The sequence below is a fragment of the Quercus suber genome, unplaced genomic scaffold (genome assembly GCF_002906115.3).
Source record: "Quercus suber isolate HL8 unplaced genomic scaffold, Cork oak 2.0 scaffold_45, whole genome shotgun sequence".
Taxonomy (NCBI): Eukaryota; Viridiplantae; Streptophyta; class Magnoliopsida; order Fagales; family Fagaceae; genus Quercus; species Quercus suber.
In genome coordinates, this window is record NW_027069510.1 from 1,348,572 (window position 1) to 1,365,957 (window position 17,386).

The following is a 17,386-nucleotide window of genomic DNA, read 5'->3' on the forward strand; positions in this document are numbered from 1 at the left end:
ATCTCCAAAAGTTAAAATCATGCATTCATATTTGCCACAGTAAAAACTTTTCTTGCATGAGACACTTTGTTCTATTAAAAGAAAGAAACCATTTAATACAATAGATTGGTGCTAAGAATACTACGAATTTAATCAGTTTATGTTTCTTTAGGTGTAGCATTTCAAAGACCTTTTTTTATAAGTGCAATTAAGTGATGCTCAACCCCACGCTTTCTCATTCACTTTCCTAAATTTTTAGTTGAATTTCACACGATGAACTTCACAAAATCTTCTTTATTGTCACTTAAGCATAAGTTTCACCAAGAAGCACATGTATATAGATATATTTATATAATCTCTCCCCCTACGTACACATAAACATATCATATAGTTATGTTTTTCATGCACACATGAGTTGAACTTTGTCAATTTTTAGTCCATTAATGCTTTACAAATTGGTTTGGGCAACCTATAAAAATATTTATTAGCATTTGCATTCTAGTTGCTTATATATGCACCATCCAAATTCAACTGCATAAGGTTGTCAAAAAAAAAAAAAAAAAAAAATCAACTACATAAAAGAAGTGACCTAAGTATTTGATATATTACAAACAATTCCTTCAGATATGTGTTGCAATTACTATTAGTAACTGAAATCAATGCTACACATTGTGCCATAATAACAAAGTTGCTACTTGTTGCAATTAAGATTTGAAACCATATTTAATGCCACCGCATATGCCATAATAACAAAATTGATACTGAAAATGTACCTCTGACTGTCACTTGATGTTTATTTTATGAAAATAAAGGTTTCACATCCATCTAATTCTTCACTTTTATTGTTTTTTTATCAATTCTTTTGATATTGTTCTCTTAGTCTTTTTCCACTACAGAAATCTACTCAAAAGCAGTAACTTGAGTTTCTTCTTATTTCAATAAAGTTGATTATTAATTTATTCCATTTCAATAAATTTTGCAACTTTTGTGAATTGAATTTGTGATTATGTAGCAGGGTAAGCAAGAAGAAGTTTTGGAAGTTATGTATACTTATATGCTCGAAAATATGGCAAATGAAGAATTTGAGCAGATGCAACGTTTGATTCAAGCAGGTATTTCCACCTTTGAAGATTCTTCGTGTAGGAGAAGTATCACTCCCGTGCTTTTACAAACATGAATTTCAAAAAAGGCCTCCTTGCTAGTGTCAACATCAATTTTACACATACTAGGAGTAGTAAGTATCACTTATAATAGCAAACTATTATACTTAATAATATGCTTATGTTATGCACATGATATGCTTTTCATACACTCATGAGTTGAACTTAATGTCATTTTTTCAGTCCATTAACTCTTAACAAATTTGTTTGGACAAGTTGTATAAAATATTTAGGGTAAGTTACCAGTTTAGCCCCTAACCTATTGCTCGGTCAACAACTAGCCAGGCCTGACCCACTAGGCTTATGGGTTGGCCTAGCCTAGCCCATTGCTGATCCTTACCTCCGTGTGAAATACACACAAATACATAAGCATATTTTATGGTTATGTGTATGTTATGTTCTTCATACACATATGACTTAAACTTTGCGTCATTTCTATAATCCATTATTGCTTCCCAAATATATAACCAAATGAGCTCCAAAAAGTTGTGAAACAACCTAAATTAGTACTCTTCCTTCTAGTGCACACTTTACTTGATCATTGGAATATAAAGTTGTTCAAAATGTATTGAAAATATGATTTCTCTTATGGCCTTCCTCATGCTTCATGCTTTTCATCTCCAAAAGTTCAAGTTGATCTAAGAATAACAATTTTAAAACCACAGGTAAAAATGGATTGCAAATTTTTGTGTTGGTTTTAAATTCGAGAATTAAAACTCAATTAAACTTTTATTGCTTTTTATCAATGCTTTTGATATTGTTCTCCCAGTTTTTTTTCCCCTATAGAAATATACTCATAAGCATTAACTTGAGTTTCTTCTTATTTCAATAAAGTTGATTATCAATTTATTCAATTTCAATAAATTCTGCAAATCTTTGTAAATTGAATTTGTGATTATGCTGCAAGGTAAGCCAGAAGAAGAGTACAAAGTTTTGCTTACTTATATCCTTGAAAGTATGGAGAATGATTACTCCCGTGCTTTTAAAAACATGGATTTCAAAAAAGGCATCCCTATTAGCGCCATCATCAATTTTACACATATAATAGGATGAAAAGTATCACTAATAATATCAAACTATTATGCTTAATATAATGCTTATGTTATGCACATGTTATGCTTTTCATACACTCATGAGTTGAACTTAATGTCATTTTTTCAGTCCATTAACTCTTAACAAATTTGTTTGGGCAAGTTGTATAAAATTTTTAGGGTAAGTTACCAGTTTAGCCCCTAACTTGTTGACCGAACAACAACTACCCAAGCCTAACCCACTGGGCTCATGGGTCGGCCTAGCCTAGCCCATTGCTAATCCATACATCCGTGTGACATTCACACAAATACATAAGCATATTTTATAGTTATGTGTATGTTATGTTCTTCACACACATATGACTTGAACTTTGCGTCATTTCTTTAATCCATTATTGCTTCCTGAATATATAACCAAATGAGCTCAAAAAAGTTTGAAACAAGCTAAACTAGTACTCTTCCTTCTAGTGCACACTTTACTTGATCACTATAATATAAAGCTATCCAAAATGTATTGAAAATATGATTCCCCTTATAGCCTTCCTCATGCTTCATGGTTTTCATCACCAAAAGTTCAAGTTGATCTACGAATAATAATTTAAAAACCATAGGTAAAAGAGGATTACAAACTTTTTTGTTGATTTTAAATTTAGGAATTAAGACTAAATTAAACTTTTATTGCTTTTTATCAATACTTTTGATATTGTTCTCTTTAGTTTTTTTCCACTACCGAAATATACTCTTAAGTATTAACTTGAGTTTCTTCTTATTTCAATAAAGTTGTTTATTAATTTATTCCATTTTAATAAATTCCACAAATTTTTATGAATTGAATTTGTGATTATGTTGTAGGATAAGCCAAAAGAAACTTTGGAAGTTATTAAACTTATATTATTGAAAATATGGAGAATGATCATTCCCGTGCTTTTACAAACATGGATTTCAAAAAATGCCTCCTAATTGGTGTTATCATAAATTTTACACATATATTAGGACCGAGAAGTATCACTTATAATAGCAAACTATCATGCTTAATATTATGCTTATGTTATGCACATGTTATGCCTTTTCATACACTCATGAGTTGAACTTAATGTCATTTTTTTCAATCCATCAACTCTTAACAAATTTGTTTGGGCAAGTTGTATAAAATTTTTTGGGTAAGTTATCAGTTTAGCCCCTAACCTGTTGACCGATCAACAACTAGCCAAGCCTGACCCACTAGGCTTATGGGTCGGCCTAGCCTAGACCATAGCTAATCCTTACCTCCGTATGACATACACACGAATACAAAAGCATATTTTATGGTTATGTGTATGTTATGTTCTTCATACACATATGACTTGAACTTTGTGTCATTTCTTTAATCCATTATCACTTCTCGAATATATAACCAAATAAGCTCCAAAACATTGTGAAACAACCTAAACTAGTACTCTTCCTTCTAGTGCACACTTTACTTGATCACTAGAATATAAACCTGTCTAAAATGTATTGAAAATATGATTCCTCTTATAGCCTTCCTCATGTTTCATGGTTTTCATCTCCAAAAGTTCAAGTTGGTCTAAGAATAATAATTTTATAACCATAAGTAAAAGAGGATTGCAAACTTTTGTGGTTCTAAATTTAGGAATTAAGACTCAATTAAACTTTTATTACTTTTTATCAATGCTTTTGATATTGTTCTCTTAGTTTTTTTCCACTATAGAAATATACTCATAAACATTAACTTGAGTTTCTTCTTATCTCAATAAAGTTGATTATTAGTTTATTCCATTTCAATAAATTCTACAAATTTTTGTGAATTGAATTTGTAATTATGCTACAGGGCAAGTTAGAATAAGTTTTGGAAGTTGTGTATACTTATATTCCTGAAACTATGGAGAATGATCAATCTCGTGCTTTTACAAACATCGATTTCAAAAAAGGCCTCCTAATTAGTGTCATCATCAATTTTACAAGATTACTCCAAACTTCTTCCTCAAAAAAAAAAAAAAAAAGTTTACTCCAAACTAAATCATTTTAGTTTTCTTTAGATATAGTTACAAAGGCCTATTTTTAAGTACAATAAAGTGATGCTAAGGCCCAAGCATCCTTGTTCACTTTCATAAAATATTTAGATGACTATCAAGTGATGAACTTCAAAAATCTTATTTACTTATCACATGAAAATAAGTTTCATCAAGAGGCACATGTATACACGTATATTTATATAGCCCCCTTGACGCACACATATAAACAATCATATAGTATGGTTATGTTTTTCATACGCACATGAGTTACTTTAATGTCATTTCATCAGTCCATTAATGTTGCACACATTTTTTTTAAGCAAATTGTAAAGCCTTTTAGGGTAAATTGCAAATTACACTCCAAAGTTTCAAAATTTTAATTTTACACCCTAAAGTTTGGTTCCTTCAGCAATTCACCCCTTCCATTAGATTCTATTGTTATGTGACACATCGTCGCACTGATGTGTTTTGGTTTTGCCAAATCAGCCCTAAATGACACCATTTTGCCCAAAGGTGAAAACACAAAACTCAAGCTTAATTATAAGACACATTTTTAGCCAAAGCCAAAGCTACCAAACTCAAAAATAAAAGACAAAACCCCACGGTTACCTATCAATATCGAGTTGCGGGATTGTCGGTGGAATTGCAGCGGAGTGGTACTAGTCAAGTAAGGGCCATGGTGGTGGTGGCACTTGCTGCAACGGCGACGATGGGATTTTAGTGGTCGCAATTCTTGTAATCTGGGAGCTTCAGTTTATCGGTGGCGTGGGTTTGGGATTTTTTATGTGTAGAAGAAGAGCACGATATTAGGGGAATAATTTTTGGTCTGTGGTGGTGGTGGAGCTGTCACTTGGGGTGGTTGGGATATAAATGATAAGGTTTAATAAAGGCCTTATTATAGAAGAACTTGAAGTCAATATTGTGGAGGAGACTAATAAATGCCCTATTATAGAGAAAAATCTTGAAGTCAAGATGGTAGAGACCATTAAGGAAGAAATTGAAGAGAAAAGTTTCAAGGATATCAATGAAATCAAATCATATGATTGTCAATCTCAAGATTCTTTTATTTTGGTGCTAAGTGATATACCAAAGTTTATTGACTTTATTGGGGTTAATAGATTTGATTTCATTGCCAGTTCTTATTTGGTACATCTTTACAATTGCATGAAGACTAAGAAAAAGAAATTCAAGTTGATTTGTTTAGTCCATTGAAGAGTTGCAAGTATGGAAAAAAGGTCAAGGGGCTCAAGTATTCCAAATATTTGTTTGCTTGGCATGGAAGATTTCAGAACTCGACTGTCAACTCAAGGACAAGTTTTTTTTTTTAAGTGGAGGGGTCTGGAGTAGGATAAAATTTACAATTTAATTTTTGCAATTTATTAATTTTCATATTTTTATGTAATTTTCTTTATTTTAGGTTTAGGGTTATTACTTCCTTGTTTTTAGGTATTTTTAATGTTGTTTCGTCAAATTAGGGTTTTGTAGGTTTTCCTAGCCACCCTAAATTTCCTAGCTACTTTAGGTTTTATGGCCACCCTAGGTTTTATTTTTACTATTTAAACGCATTGTAAACTCCAAAGACAATTCAAATTATTATTAATAAAAATTCAAACGTTGTCTATTTTTTCTCTTTAGTGGATTCTAGATCTATCACCTTATGGATTCAAGGAATCCCTCTTGGATTCGAGATTCACTATCAGAAATTAACAATTTAGTTTTTGTTCCATTAAAGAGAGTATTGTGTATGCTTTCTTCAGATTTCCGTGACATCAAAAAGTGAAGTCCATCAAACATGGTGCATTTCAGATAGTGAAAGATTTTGAGGACAACAACATAATAAGAGTACCACGATGCGACCATGAGTTGACTGAACAAAATGTATAGGTGATGTTTGGGCTATTGACATAAAGATGAATCAAACTCCTAACCAGTTGTCTTTTGAGAGTTACATCAAAAAGAGGATTTCTATCATTAATAGTAAGGTGACTATTATTTTAGATGCATGTGTCGATTATCTTGCTATCAATGAAGTAGCTTGAGAGATGAGGTCAGTGGTATACTTAACACGAGTAGGGTAGTAACCATCTGATGAGAATGAGGCTTCATGACCAATGAAGTAATTTAGAGGACCTAGATCGTTCATCTCAAATGGTTGACTAAGGAACTGCTTAAAATCTTGGATGCCTTGCACATCACTACCTATAATAACCATATCATCAACATAAAACAAGAGAATAGTGATACCATGATTTGAGCGGTGAATGAACAAAGCTTAATCATAGGAGTTAGTTGAAAACCTAAGAGATGGTTAAGTTGAACTTTGAAAACCAAGCATGTGAGGCTTACTTGTGGCCATCGAGTGCTCATCGTAACACTTTGTGAGAGAAGCTCAAAGAAGAAGTGATAACGCCTTAAAATGTATGCTTGTTATATATTTATGTGGGTGTTATCTTCTAATTACTATGCTTAATTTGTATAATTAAGCCATGATTTGTATTAGTCCCTATTATTTATCTTTACATAATTTCTTGAATAAGATGCTATTCATTGTGTGTAATTTTTTACTTTCAGGAAATTATGTGAGAAAGATGAGTTTACAGGAATTTGTGAGAAAATGGAGGCCAAACTAGAATTAAAGTGGAGCTAAGGGACCATGCTTAAATGTCTAAGGAGGTGCAGCTGGAGTGCTTGGATTGTCTAGCATGATTGGAAGCTTCAAGTAAGGAAAGAAATCAAAGAGGCAGAATTTGAAAAGGAAAAATCTGATTTGAGCACTGATCAGTATTTTGGGTGTATCTTTCTCCTCAAAAATCCAATTGACACAAGGCCAGATGGGTTGGAACTGTGACTTAAATATCTACAATTTTCCAGTTTTGAGATTTTTAAAATTCTCAATTTTTAAAGGCTGAAATTAACTCACAAGTTACTGCTGTAAACCTGGACGGAAATTAATATAGTAAAAGTTTTATTTTTCTTTGGACACTTAGACATTAGGGTTTTGAGGGGAGGCTGTGAGAACGAATTTTGGGCAGAGAAAACCTTGTATTTTCCTTTCTCTAATGGCAGCCTAAACTCTTTGCTAGGGTTAGGGGTTATGTTTCTTCTATATGGTATGAATATTCAATGTGATTCTTTCTAGGATTTTATCAACGACATATTTGATTGGTCAATTAGATTTCTTTTGATGTATTAGTTCTTTCATGCTTTCAATAAGTTCAATCATGTTTTTCTTATTGTTTAGATGAATTTCTAATTGTTTCAAATAGAAATCAGGTTTTAAAGCGAATGGGTTTTTCTGAAAACTTTTCTAACCGCATTATTAATCAAGGTTATCATGCGTTCTTAAATTGTTTCAGTTCAACCGAATCATAAGTTTTTAATTGTATAAGAACAATCAATTATGAAATATATAATTTCTTAGATCACAAAGAATTTCATATCCTCTTCTGATCTTCTTAACTCCAAGCTTGGCTGCAACCCTTCATTTGCATGGCGAAGTATTCACGGCAGCATTGAAGTCATTAAAAAGGGTACTAGATGGCGTGTTGGGAATGGAAAAATGATCCACGTTTGGGAAGATAGGTGGATGCCCACTCCATCCACTTACAAAGTCATTTCCCCATTGCCGCACAACTTTGATGACTTTCCCATGGTTTCTGCTCTCATTGATCCTGACACTAAGTGCTGGAATGCTGACTTGGTGAGAAGAACCTTTCTCCCTTTTGAGGCTAGCACTATCCTTAATATGCCACTCAACTTCTCTCTCCCTGATGATAAGATGATCTGGATTGGCAACAAAAAGGGTATGTTCACTGTTAAAAGTGCCTATTACATTGCACTTTCAATAGCTGAACCATCCCTTAGTGGTGAAAGTTCTTCTGGTAATTCGTGCTCCCCCCTTTGGAGAAAAATGTGGCACCTTAATATTCTAGCCAAGGTTAGGATTTTCGCTTGGAGATGCTGTATGAATGCTTTGCCTACGATGCAAAACCTCAGAATCCGGGGAGTGAATACAGATGGCTACTGCCCTATATGTGATCAATGTCTTGAATGTACTAGTCATGCCCTCTTTCGCTGTGACATTCCACGATCTGTCTGGGGTTACTGGAAAAATTGCCCCATTGACCTTGTAAATAGCTCTTGGGATTTCTCGAGCCTTGCTCTTCAGATTTTGTCCAAAGGCTCCACACATGACCTTGAATCTTTCCTGATCACTGCCTGGCTACTCTGGCTTAATCGTAACCAATAGTACATGACTCATACTCCTCGCTACCTCATCAAATTTGGGGCTCTACCATCAGACTTGCTGCGGACTATAAAGGTGCAATCTCGTCTACTATCCCTCCTAAATCCCAAGCCTCCTCTTGGACCCCTCCCCCACCGGGCTACTACAAAATTAACGTGGATGGGGCCTCCTCTGAGGATGGTAGGCCCTCAAACATTGGAGTTATTATCCATGACTCCAATGGTCGGGTTATGGCTGCCATGTGCAAACTACTGCAGGCTTGTTACCCCATTGAAGCTGTTGAAGCCATTGCAATCGAGAATGGCATCCTTCTCGCTCAAGAAATCCAAGTTTCCAAGATCATTATTGAATTGGATGCCCTAAACATTGTCCAGTCCATCAACTCTAAGCAGCTTGGTGGGGAGTTTGGCCACATTCTCCATGGTATCCTTCTCTCTCTTGACCATTTTTGCTGCTGGAAACTGCAGCACCTGAAAAGGGATTGTAACAGGGACGCCCACAACCTTGCTGCCTTTGCAAGGTCCTCTGGTACCTCACAAGTTTGGATTGGAATGCCCCCTCCCCTGCTCCAGCATCTGCGCTATTACAACCCTCCTTAATTTTGTTTTGCTGGTTTTGCATGTACTTCCCTTGTTGTAAATCCTTTCTCTTATGAAATGAAATCAACATTTCCTCTTCAAAAAAAAAAAAACAAAGAATTTCATATCAATATAGGGAAACATCCCGATGCCCTGGTATTTACATTATTGATTTAAATCAATTTTTATTATTATTCTTGTTAACAATCACCAAGCAAAAATATTTTTCTTCTTTACCCAAATTTTTGTTTAATTATATTGTCTTTGAATCTATCCTGCTCCTTGTGGTTCTACCTCAGTACTCCGAGAATTATATTGCTACAATCTCCTACACTTGGGAGTGAGCAAGCAAGAAGAGAGTTTGGGAGGGAGTTACATGTAGAAATCCTCTATGTGATTGTCATTAAGAAAAGCGTTCTTGACATCCATCTAAAAGAGAGGCCGTTTGTGAGAGGCATAAACATCAATAAGTGTTTTGGGTTAACTTTTTTTATTTGATATAAAATTTAATAAAAATATAAATTTAAGAATAAAATCATGTATTAAATGTGTAAATCTATATTATTTAATATATACAACAATCTATTAGTGATGATCACATGTCATATTCACAGGCCTCAAGAAACCTTGATCAGACCTGTTCACTCAATCCAAACATCCGATGAAGCCTGAATTTCGCCATATCCCTTAATTTAACTCACCCTTCCAAACTCATTTGGAACATTTTTTTGGAAACCATTGAATTTTGGACCCAAGCCCTTGTACCAACTTCCTAAGAAAATATTCAACTACTCCATTCTCCCAAAACCATCAATGGATTCCCCCAATATTTCACCCAAATAAACACTTTCCCATAATGTGGGCACAAGCACCCAATTTGCAAGTTCAACTCCCTTTTGTTGTGCACGATTGACGTGCTCTTGGGAATATGTCTTAGCCGAGTGGATTGAAGACGGATGGTTCATGGGAGTCCCCACCTAGATTAGGTCTAGGAAGTAAGTATTTGCCCCTTACAGAGGGCCTAATCTATCTAGAGTCTATGTTCGGAGTTAAGGTACAAAGATAGGAAGGTGTTAGGCTATTAACTTGCCCGATCCTTGGGTCGACCTCCATTCATTGTGTTCCATTTCTTAATTCTATTAAAGGGTCTTCTAATAGGCTATCACACACACACAAATCTTACCCTAGCATACATCCTAACATTCATCTAATCATGACATGGCATACACAACATTACATGTAACCTCATCGCATCAAATAACATCCAAACATGGATCCTAACATATATCTAGACATGGAATCCATTCATCTAACTCACATGCACCTAACATTCATCTAAGCATACGTGGCACTAAGGTAACAAGCCTATCATCACATAATTACAAGGGAAACAACATCAACACAAGTTAATAAAATTGCATCACATCTTATCACATGTTCATCACATTCATTAAGTTCATTTCATACAAACATGCATGTCCATACGGTGATGAATGCACTTACCCTTACTTAACTCATTGCATCATAGCACCATAGCAATTATGCATCAAATGCATGAACATGTTCTATGCATGTTCATATGTTCATGAAACATATTAAATCCCAATCATGTAATTGATCTAATCAAAGTGATAAAACATGTTATCTACTGACTATTGACCTAAGAAATTTCAAAACCTAGCTGAAATTAATGTTTTCATTAGAACCTAGTGAAATGATCTCTGAATCACTTTGGTCACATATGGAAGGAAATATGGGATAATTACACTTTACCCACCTGTGGTTTGCCTCTAATTCTATATGCCTACCCGTGGTTTCAATTTTGACACTTTGCCTACCTGTGATTCTCACCATGAGTGTGCCGTAACCCACCTCTCCACTTTCCATTACTCTAACACAAAATAAGTAAAAAACAAACCCCAAAACTAATCAAAACACCCTCCCTCAAATCTTGAACATGAAGAACATAAAGAACATACCAAAAATCTGAAAAATTATAGGAAGTTGAACCCAAAATAAAACATCTAAATCATCCAAAATAACCAACAAAGCTATAAACTTCACAATCAAAGCCACCTTGTGCGTCGAATCACAACTAGCACACCCCAATAACTATTTGGTTTGTTTCCCGTGGCCGTGAGTGACTCCAAATCCAATCAATCATTCATCACCTTCACCGGCCACTCCCTGAACTTCTTCCCGATCCAAACCCAAGAACAGATCTCCATCCAATTCCCGCAACCAAACATGTCATCTTCTTCATCCGGATTTAGCGACAACTAAACTGCACCCTTCTTCGAGTTCCTGGGAGCGGCGTGGGTCAATTGCTTGGAGTTCGGTGTGGGTCTCTGATCGGCGTGGGTCTGATCAGTCCACCCAAAACACCTAGACTCCGAATCAAAACTTGACAGAGACACCAAATCCCGATGCCACCACTCGATTTCACTACTTATCATCGACCAATCAATTCTGTTCTTCGTGGGTCTGAGTTTGTAAAATTTTTGCTTTGTGGGTCTGAGTTTGTGAAATTTTTTCGTTCATCGTGGGTCTGGGTTTGTGAAATTTTTTCTTGGTGGTTCAGCAGTTGTGGGTTAGAGTTTGTGACTTGTTTGTGATTTGATTTTGGGTTTGTGATTTGATTGTGGTTTGATTTTGGGTTTGTGACTTGTTTGTGGTTTTGGTGGTTGGGGTTTGAGGTTGTGGGTGGTGGTGGCTATGGCAGTGGGTTGTGGTGGCTGGTGGCAGGGGCATAGAGTTTGAAACTTTGTAACTGATATTCTTAAACTGAAATATGTGGTGACATGAGGTGAAGTTTTGTTTGGCTGCAAAGAAAATTGAGGGACAAGTTTTTGAATTTCTGCATTTTGTACTGTGAAATATTTGATAGAAATTAATTTTCTTCGAATTAAAGATTTTTCTTAATTACTAGAGAACTTAGTTGGAGTTATTTTCTGTTGAAACAAATGGAACTAACGAAGCGAAAATCTCAACTCAAGTGCTCAACTCAGTGAAAAGCTTGGATTTCTCTTTCTTTTTGTTGTTGTTGTTGTTGAAGTTTTCGTTTGCCTTCTAATCAATCAAAACAGAGCTTAAAGCATAAGAATCTAAATGATTATTTTCCTTATATTTTTGTTATGGTGGTATAATAATGGTGGTAATTAAAATTGGAGGGTGCTCTTTTTTGGTAACAGAGAATGTTTTTTTTTTTTTGATAAGTGGTAACAGAGAATGATTTGAATTCACATCCATATGAGGCGGAGATTACAGCCTTGTTGGACAATTCGGGACTTGAATTTAGCTTCATAAAAATGTTCTTAAGCAATCAAAAACCCTAACTTTTTGATCTGTTTTGTGTTTTGATTTTGAAAGAAAACGTGTTAGAGTAATGGCAGACAGGGAGGTGGGTTATGAAGCAGTAATGGATTGAACTAATGTGCATGAAATATATACGATAAATTACTCACATATCTACATATTTAGCTTTACTTTTATGTTATTTTGTGACTGATTATATAATATCTTTGTGTTGCAAATAACAAGGGCTTTACATGCAAAGTGGGGCTAGGCCAATTGAATCAAGCCAATTTACATCCATCCAGGCATGAATATTAAATTTAAGTCCAATTGGAGTAAGGAATCAAAGGAAATTTGCACCAAATTCAAGTCCAATTCGGATTAGGATTCTAGCTTGCACATCAGTTAGTATTTTTGGCATAACTTTCGGCTCAGATGTCCAATCGAGATGATTCAAGTTGGGCTGGAAAGTTAACTTAAAGGGCTACAACTTTGTGGTTTACCAGAAGCCCTAATTCTGACGTTAAGTGGGCCTAAATAGTCAGTTAAGTAAAGCCTAAAAGTCTGGGATTTTCTCCAAACGGGAATTCAACTTGTAATAGGATTCATTGACCTATTTAAAGGCTTTTTAGGGCAAAATTCAGGGGGGACTGAGGCTAGTGCTAGGGTTGAGATGCAAAACAGAAAATTGGAGCAAGAGGCAGTGCCGCATGTGGCTTCTCTGTAACTTTTCTCCATGATAGCATTGTGACTATTTCTTTCTCTATTTTATTTGTCTAAGTTTAATGTTTAGTATTTTATTCTTTTGTTTTATTTCAATTACCATGAGTAGCTAAATTTATAATTAGGGTTGAGGATGAAACCTTGTTAAGGATTACTAGTAATATTTATGTGATTTGATTTTTCCCACAATAGTTGTTCTTTAATGATTTAAATTGTTCTTGCTTCATATCAATTGACTAAGATGAGATTCTAGATATGAGTTCAATCATGTTTTTCTCATGATTTAGGATTTGTCTTAATTAATTGAATGCTTGGTTTATTAATTCTTGATTATAAAATTGGATATTGTTTGTGATTTGTCTGTCAATGGATACAAGTTATGATTTGATTTTTAGAATTGGATATATCTTGTGATTTGTTTGGCTACAGATACAATTGATGATTTAGTTTTATACTTAAGAAGCGAAGAAGAACATGCTTTTGATTTTTAAAATAAGGATTTTAATGAGGATATTTTCCATGATAGCAAGATTGATTTCTAGATTATCATGTAGTGAGTTTGGAAAAATTAATGATTATAAATATATGCTGGTATGACTTACAAGGCGGATTCCAAAACCTTAATTCTTCCCTTGATTGTTTACATCTTTTTATTGTTTTATATCTCTTGCTTAGTTTAACTATTTGCTTAATTTTATTATTTGCTTAGTTTATTTAATTTCAAAACAACCAATTTTTATTAAACTAGATTAGGATTAATTTGGTTAAGATTTAATTAATTTTCCTACATTCATTCAAGTCCCTGTGGGTTCGACCTCGTTCTTGTCAAACTATACTTCGGTACGGTTCGTACACTTGCGAGTACTTTAAAATTTCACAACATGAACCTCGGGTGGGTAAAGTGTCAAAATTGAAATCACGGGTAGGCACATAGAATTAAAGGCAAATCACAGGTGGGTAAAGTGTAATTATCCCTGGAAATATTGTGTGATCTTGTTATAGGACATTAAAGCTAGTAGCAAGGTGATGTAATTTTTTTTTTCCCATTTTTTTGAAGGAGAAAGAAATGAATGGTAAAGATGTCCTACTAGGCGTGCCAAAATTTGTAAATTAAAAATTTTAAGCTTCAAAATCAAACAAATAAAGCAATATCACAAATGTATTTTTGTATTGATGAATGAGTAAGTATAATTCTCTGATATTAAATTATATTTCAATAGAATAATCTTTTGATTTGATCTCCTTGAAAATATTTGATTCAAATACAAATTAGTGAACTTCTATGAATTTTGCTTCAATTTGATCGGGAAAATGGATTGAAAACTCTTTGCAATGAATTTTCAGCTATGTACTTGTTAGAAATTCTTCATTTTTTGTGTTTTTCGAAATTTCTTTGGATATTTTCAAGGCTTGAATTCATAGAGTTTTACTAATTTGTAGTCTCTTGAAGTTTATGGAGGCTTTTAAGTTTGATTCTAGTGAACTTTGAGATCTAGGAGGATGATTTGAATAATTTCTCTTTAAATTTTCTTCATATTCAAAGATTAAAGCTCTTGGAGGTTTTGGAGCTTGATTCATGTAGAAGTTCGAAACTTCTGAGCGTGTGTGTTCTCCTACAAGATTGAGGAGATCCTCTGTTTATAGGAATCTTAAGGAGGTTTAATGACACATGATTGACTTTGATTGGTGACATGTGCTATAATTTAAATGGAGGAATTTTTAAGTCTTATTCTCCAAGGGATACATGGCATCATTTGATTAGCCAAATATCTTAATTTAAAATAACACTTGCAGCATTTAAATAGATTGCTTATGTCACTTTAAATTAAATATTAACACATGTCAATGTGTGATTAGTTTTTGCATATTCTTTGCAATTTATATTCAATGATACTTGGGAAATTTCTATTGGTCTTCGGATTATAAAAGTGGGACTCACTAAGTAGCACATGGTAGTAGGGCCAGCTACAGACATTTTGGGGCCTAACTCCTAAGGCGACAATTAAAATTGGGTCTTTTTTTTATTTTTTTATTTATGCATTAATTAAATTAATATTTATTTAATATTTTTATATTATAATATATTTCATTTAAAATATATTTTTCTTGCCTTTTGAGATGCAAACTAACTACTTACATTTTTGTATACAAGTTCTTCTAATATATCTTTTTCAATAATATAGCAAATTTGCTTAATTTTTCTTGGGACTTTGTTGATCTTAGATATGATAATATAACTATTTTGAAGTTCATAATCAAGATTTTTGTATTGCAAAATTGAACATCATTATGGTTATTTTCATTGTTATCTTGCAATTGTATCATTTCATTATCTTCATACTCTTTTTGGTGAATTTCTTGTTTATTTGTGATATTTTCATCTAAATTTGTGCTGTATTTTGTTTATTACTTATAACAAATTTATTCATTGATCATTTTGAGCCTCAATTAATTTTTTTTTTTTTTTTTTTTAAGTTTTAATATCCAGATGCATTTTTGCTAGTGGACATTTCTAATAAAAAAAATTTACAAATAAAAGAAACACTATCAATAATATATTTATATAACTTGAATAAAAAGTAATTTCCAAACGTAAAGCAATAGAACTTGATATATAAAAGTACTATTGCAGCTTCATCGAACAATAAGTATCTAGCAATCTCAACCTGCATAAATAAAGACATATTCATGATATTATTCAATGAATTAAAATTAATAAAAAATAATATATATTTATTGTAAATATCCATTTTGTTACTATAATGTGTACAAGAAAAAAAAATTGTGCTACAATGTGTGGTATTCTTCACTCACACATATATAATGTTTTATTTTGTTTTTTCTTTAGTATTATTATTTCATTTTGTTGTTTGCTTTTACGATTGAATTTTTTTTTGCATTAGTCTTAGTGTAGTCCATGAGTACTAATACACAACAAAATGCAAGATTTGGTAAAAGTGTAAAACACATCCTTTAACAAAAAATATTAATAAAATGCAAGATTATAATAAATAAATTAAAAAAAAAAAAACAAAACAAAACAAAACAAAACGCCATGGCCCAAAAATAGGAGAAATTAAAAGGTCTACATAGTGGACAAGTGATATGGTCCACTATTCCATTAAAAGATTCACACCTGTTTAAAATTGCTGAGTTAGAAATTTTTTTAAACATAAATTGATTACTAACTCAGCAATTTTAAATAAGTGGGAGTCTTCTAGTGGAATGGTAGGCAAGTGATATGGTCCATCAGAGAACTGTATAATTTCTCCAAAAATAGAACCTAGCCCACAGCCACAAGTCTTTGAGTTTTAAAAGCAATTAATATCATTAGTCATCACTTAGCAACCACAATAACCTACAAGTTCCACACACTGACCCACGAGATTTATAATATTTGAAACAAAAAACCCCACACATTAGAGGGAGATACCTTAGCCATGAGTGTGAGCAGTAAATGATAGTGGAGCCGCCAACAAAAGAGATTTAACTTTTTAGAGTAGTGACCATTGACTAGTGAAGAGGAAGAATGAGAAGCAAAAATTGCAAAGGCAGAGTTGAGAGAGGCAAAGAGCAAGACCCAGAGAGAGAGAGAGAAACGGCATGGGTAAAATTTTGGGATTTGGGATTTTTTGTGTGTGTTTATTTGGAACAATTAATTTTGTTTAGACCAAAGATTTTTGGTCAAAATGATGGTGCATAATTTTTTTTTTTTTTTGCTAACACCTCTTTTTTTCCAAAATTTTGGGGCCCCTTTCCACTTGAAGGCCTTAGGCAATGGTCTAACTAGCATAGTGGAAGGGCCGGAAAAGTGTAATTTTTGCATGGGATGTGAGTGTTAGAGATGTGGTCTTTGAATGTGACTCACGAATTGTTGTTGATGCTGTAAATGATCTTTGTGAGCCACCTACTGCTATTGGTAATATTATAGATGGCATTCGACAAAAGTTGCAGGACTTCTGTAGGACCAAAGTTTCTCATATTTGTCAATAGGGTAATTGCACTGCTCATATTTTAGCTTGGTATGCTTCTCATATCGTTGATTTTAAAACTTGGATAGAGGTAATTCCTTGATGATGCCGAAAAATCAATAGTAAGCCACATGGTCCTCGTACGCTCAAAACAATCCCTGCATAACACAAAGAGAAAACCCTAGGAGAGTACCGGCATGGTACTGGTTGAAGACCCTCTGAAGCTTAAATCAGAAAACATTTCTACAACTCTAGAGTGCCAGAGCTGGAGTGAATTATGTGTACCTGTTTTCTGAGGATCTTTGGGCTTTTATAGTAGTGTAGAGCCAAACTCCTAAGACTTGCGTAACAAGTCTTTTCCTTAAGAGGGAAAATCTCCATTGATGCGCGTA

The 17,386-nt window shown here is 33.7% G+C and overlaps 1 protein-coding gene across 1 annotated transcript; it reads left to right on the top strand.

The window, feature by feature from the left end:
• Nucleotides 1–7,741: 7,741 nt before the first annotated feature.
• On the top strand, nt 7,742–9,027 carry LOC112019574 (uncharacterized). Its single transcript, XM_024052093.1, has 2 exons — nt 7,742–8,420; nt 8,504–9,027. Exons 1-2 carry the CDS (start codon nt 7,742–7,744, stop codon nt 9,025–9,027), a joined length of 1,203 nt encoding a protein of 400 aa, XP_023907861.1.
• Nucleotides 9,028–17,386: the final 8,359 nt, after the last annotated feature.

Bases quoted from the DNA above. Each gene is read 5' to 3' on its own strand.
- LOC112019574 (XM_024052093.1), top strand. From the start codon at position 7,742: ATGATCCACGTTTGGGAAGATAGGTGGATGCCCACTCCATCCACTTAC. The intron at 8,421-8,503 runs GTAACCAATAGT...CGGACTATAAAG, and splicing joins CTGGCTACTCTGGCTTAATC to GTGCAATCTCGTCTACTATC.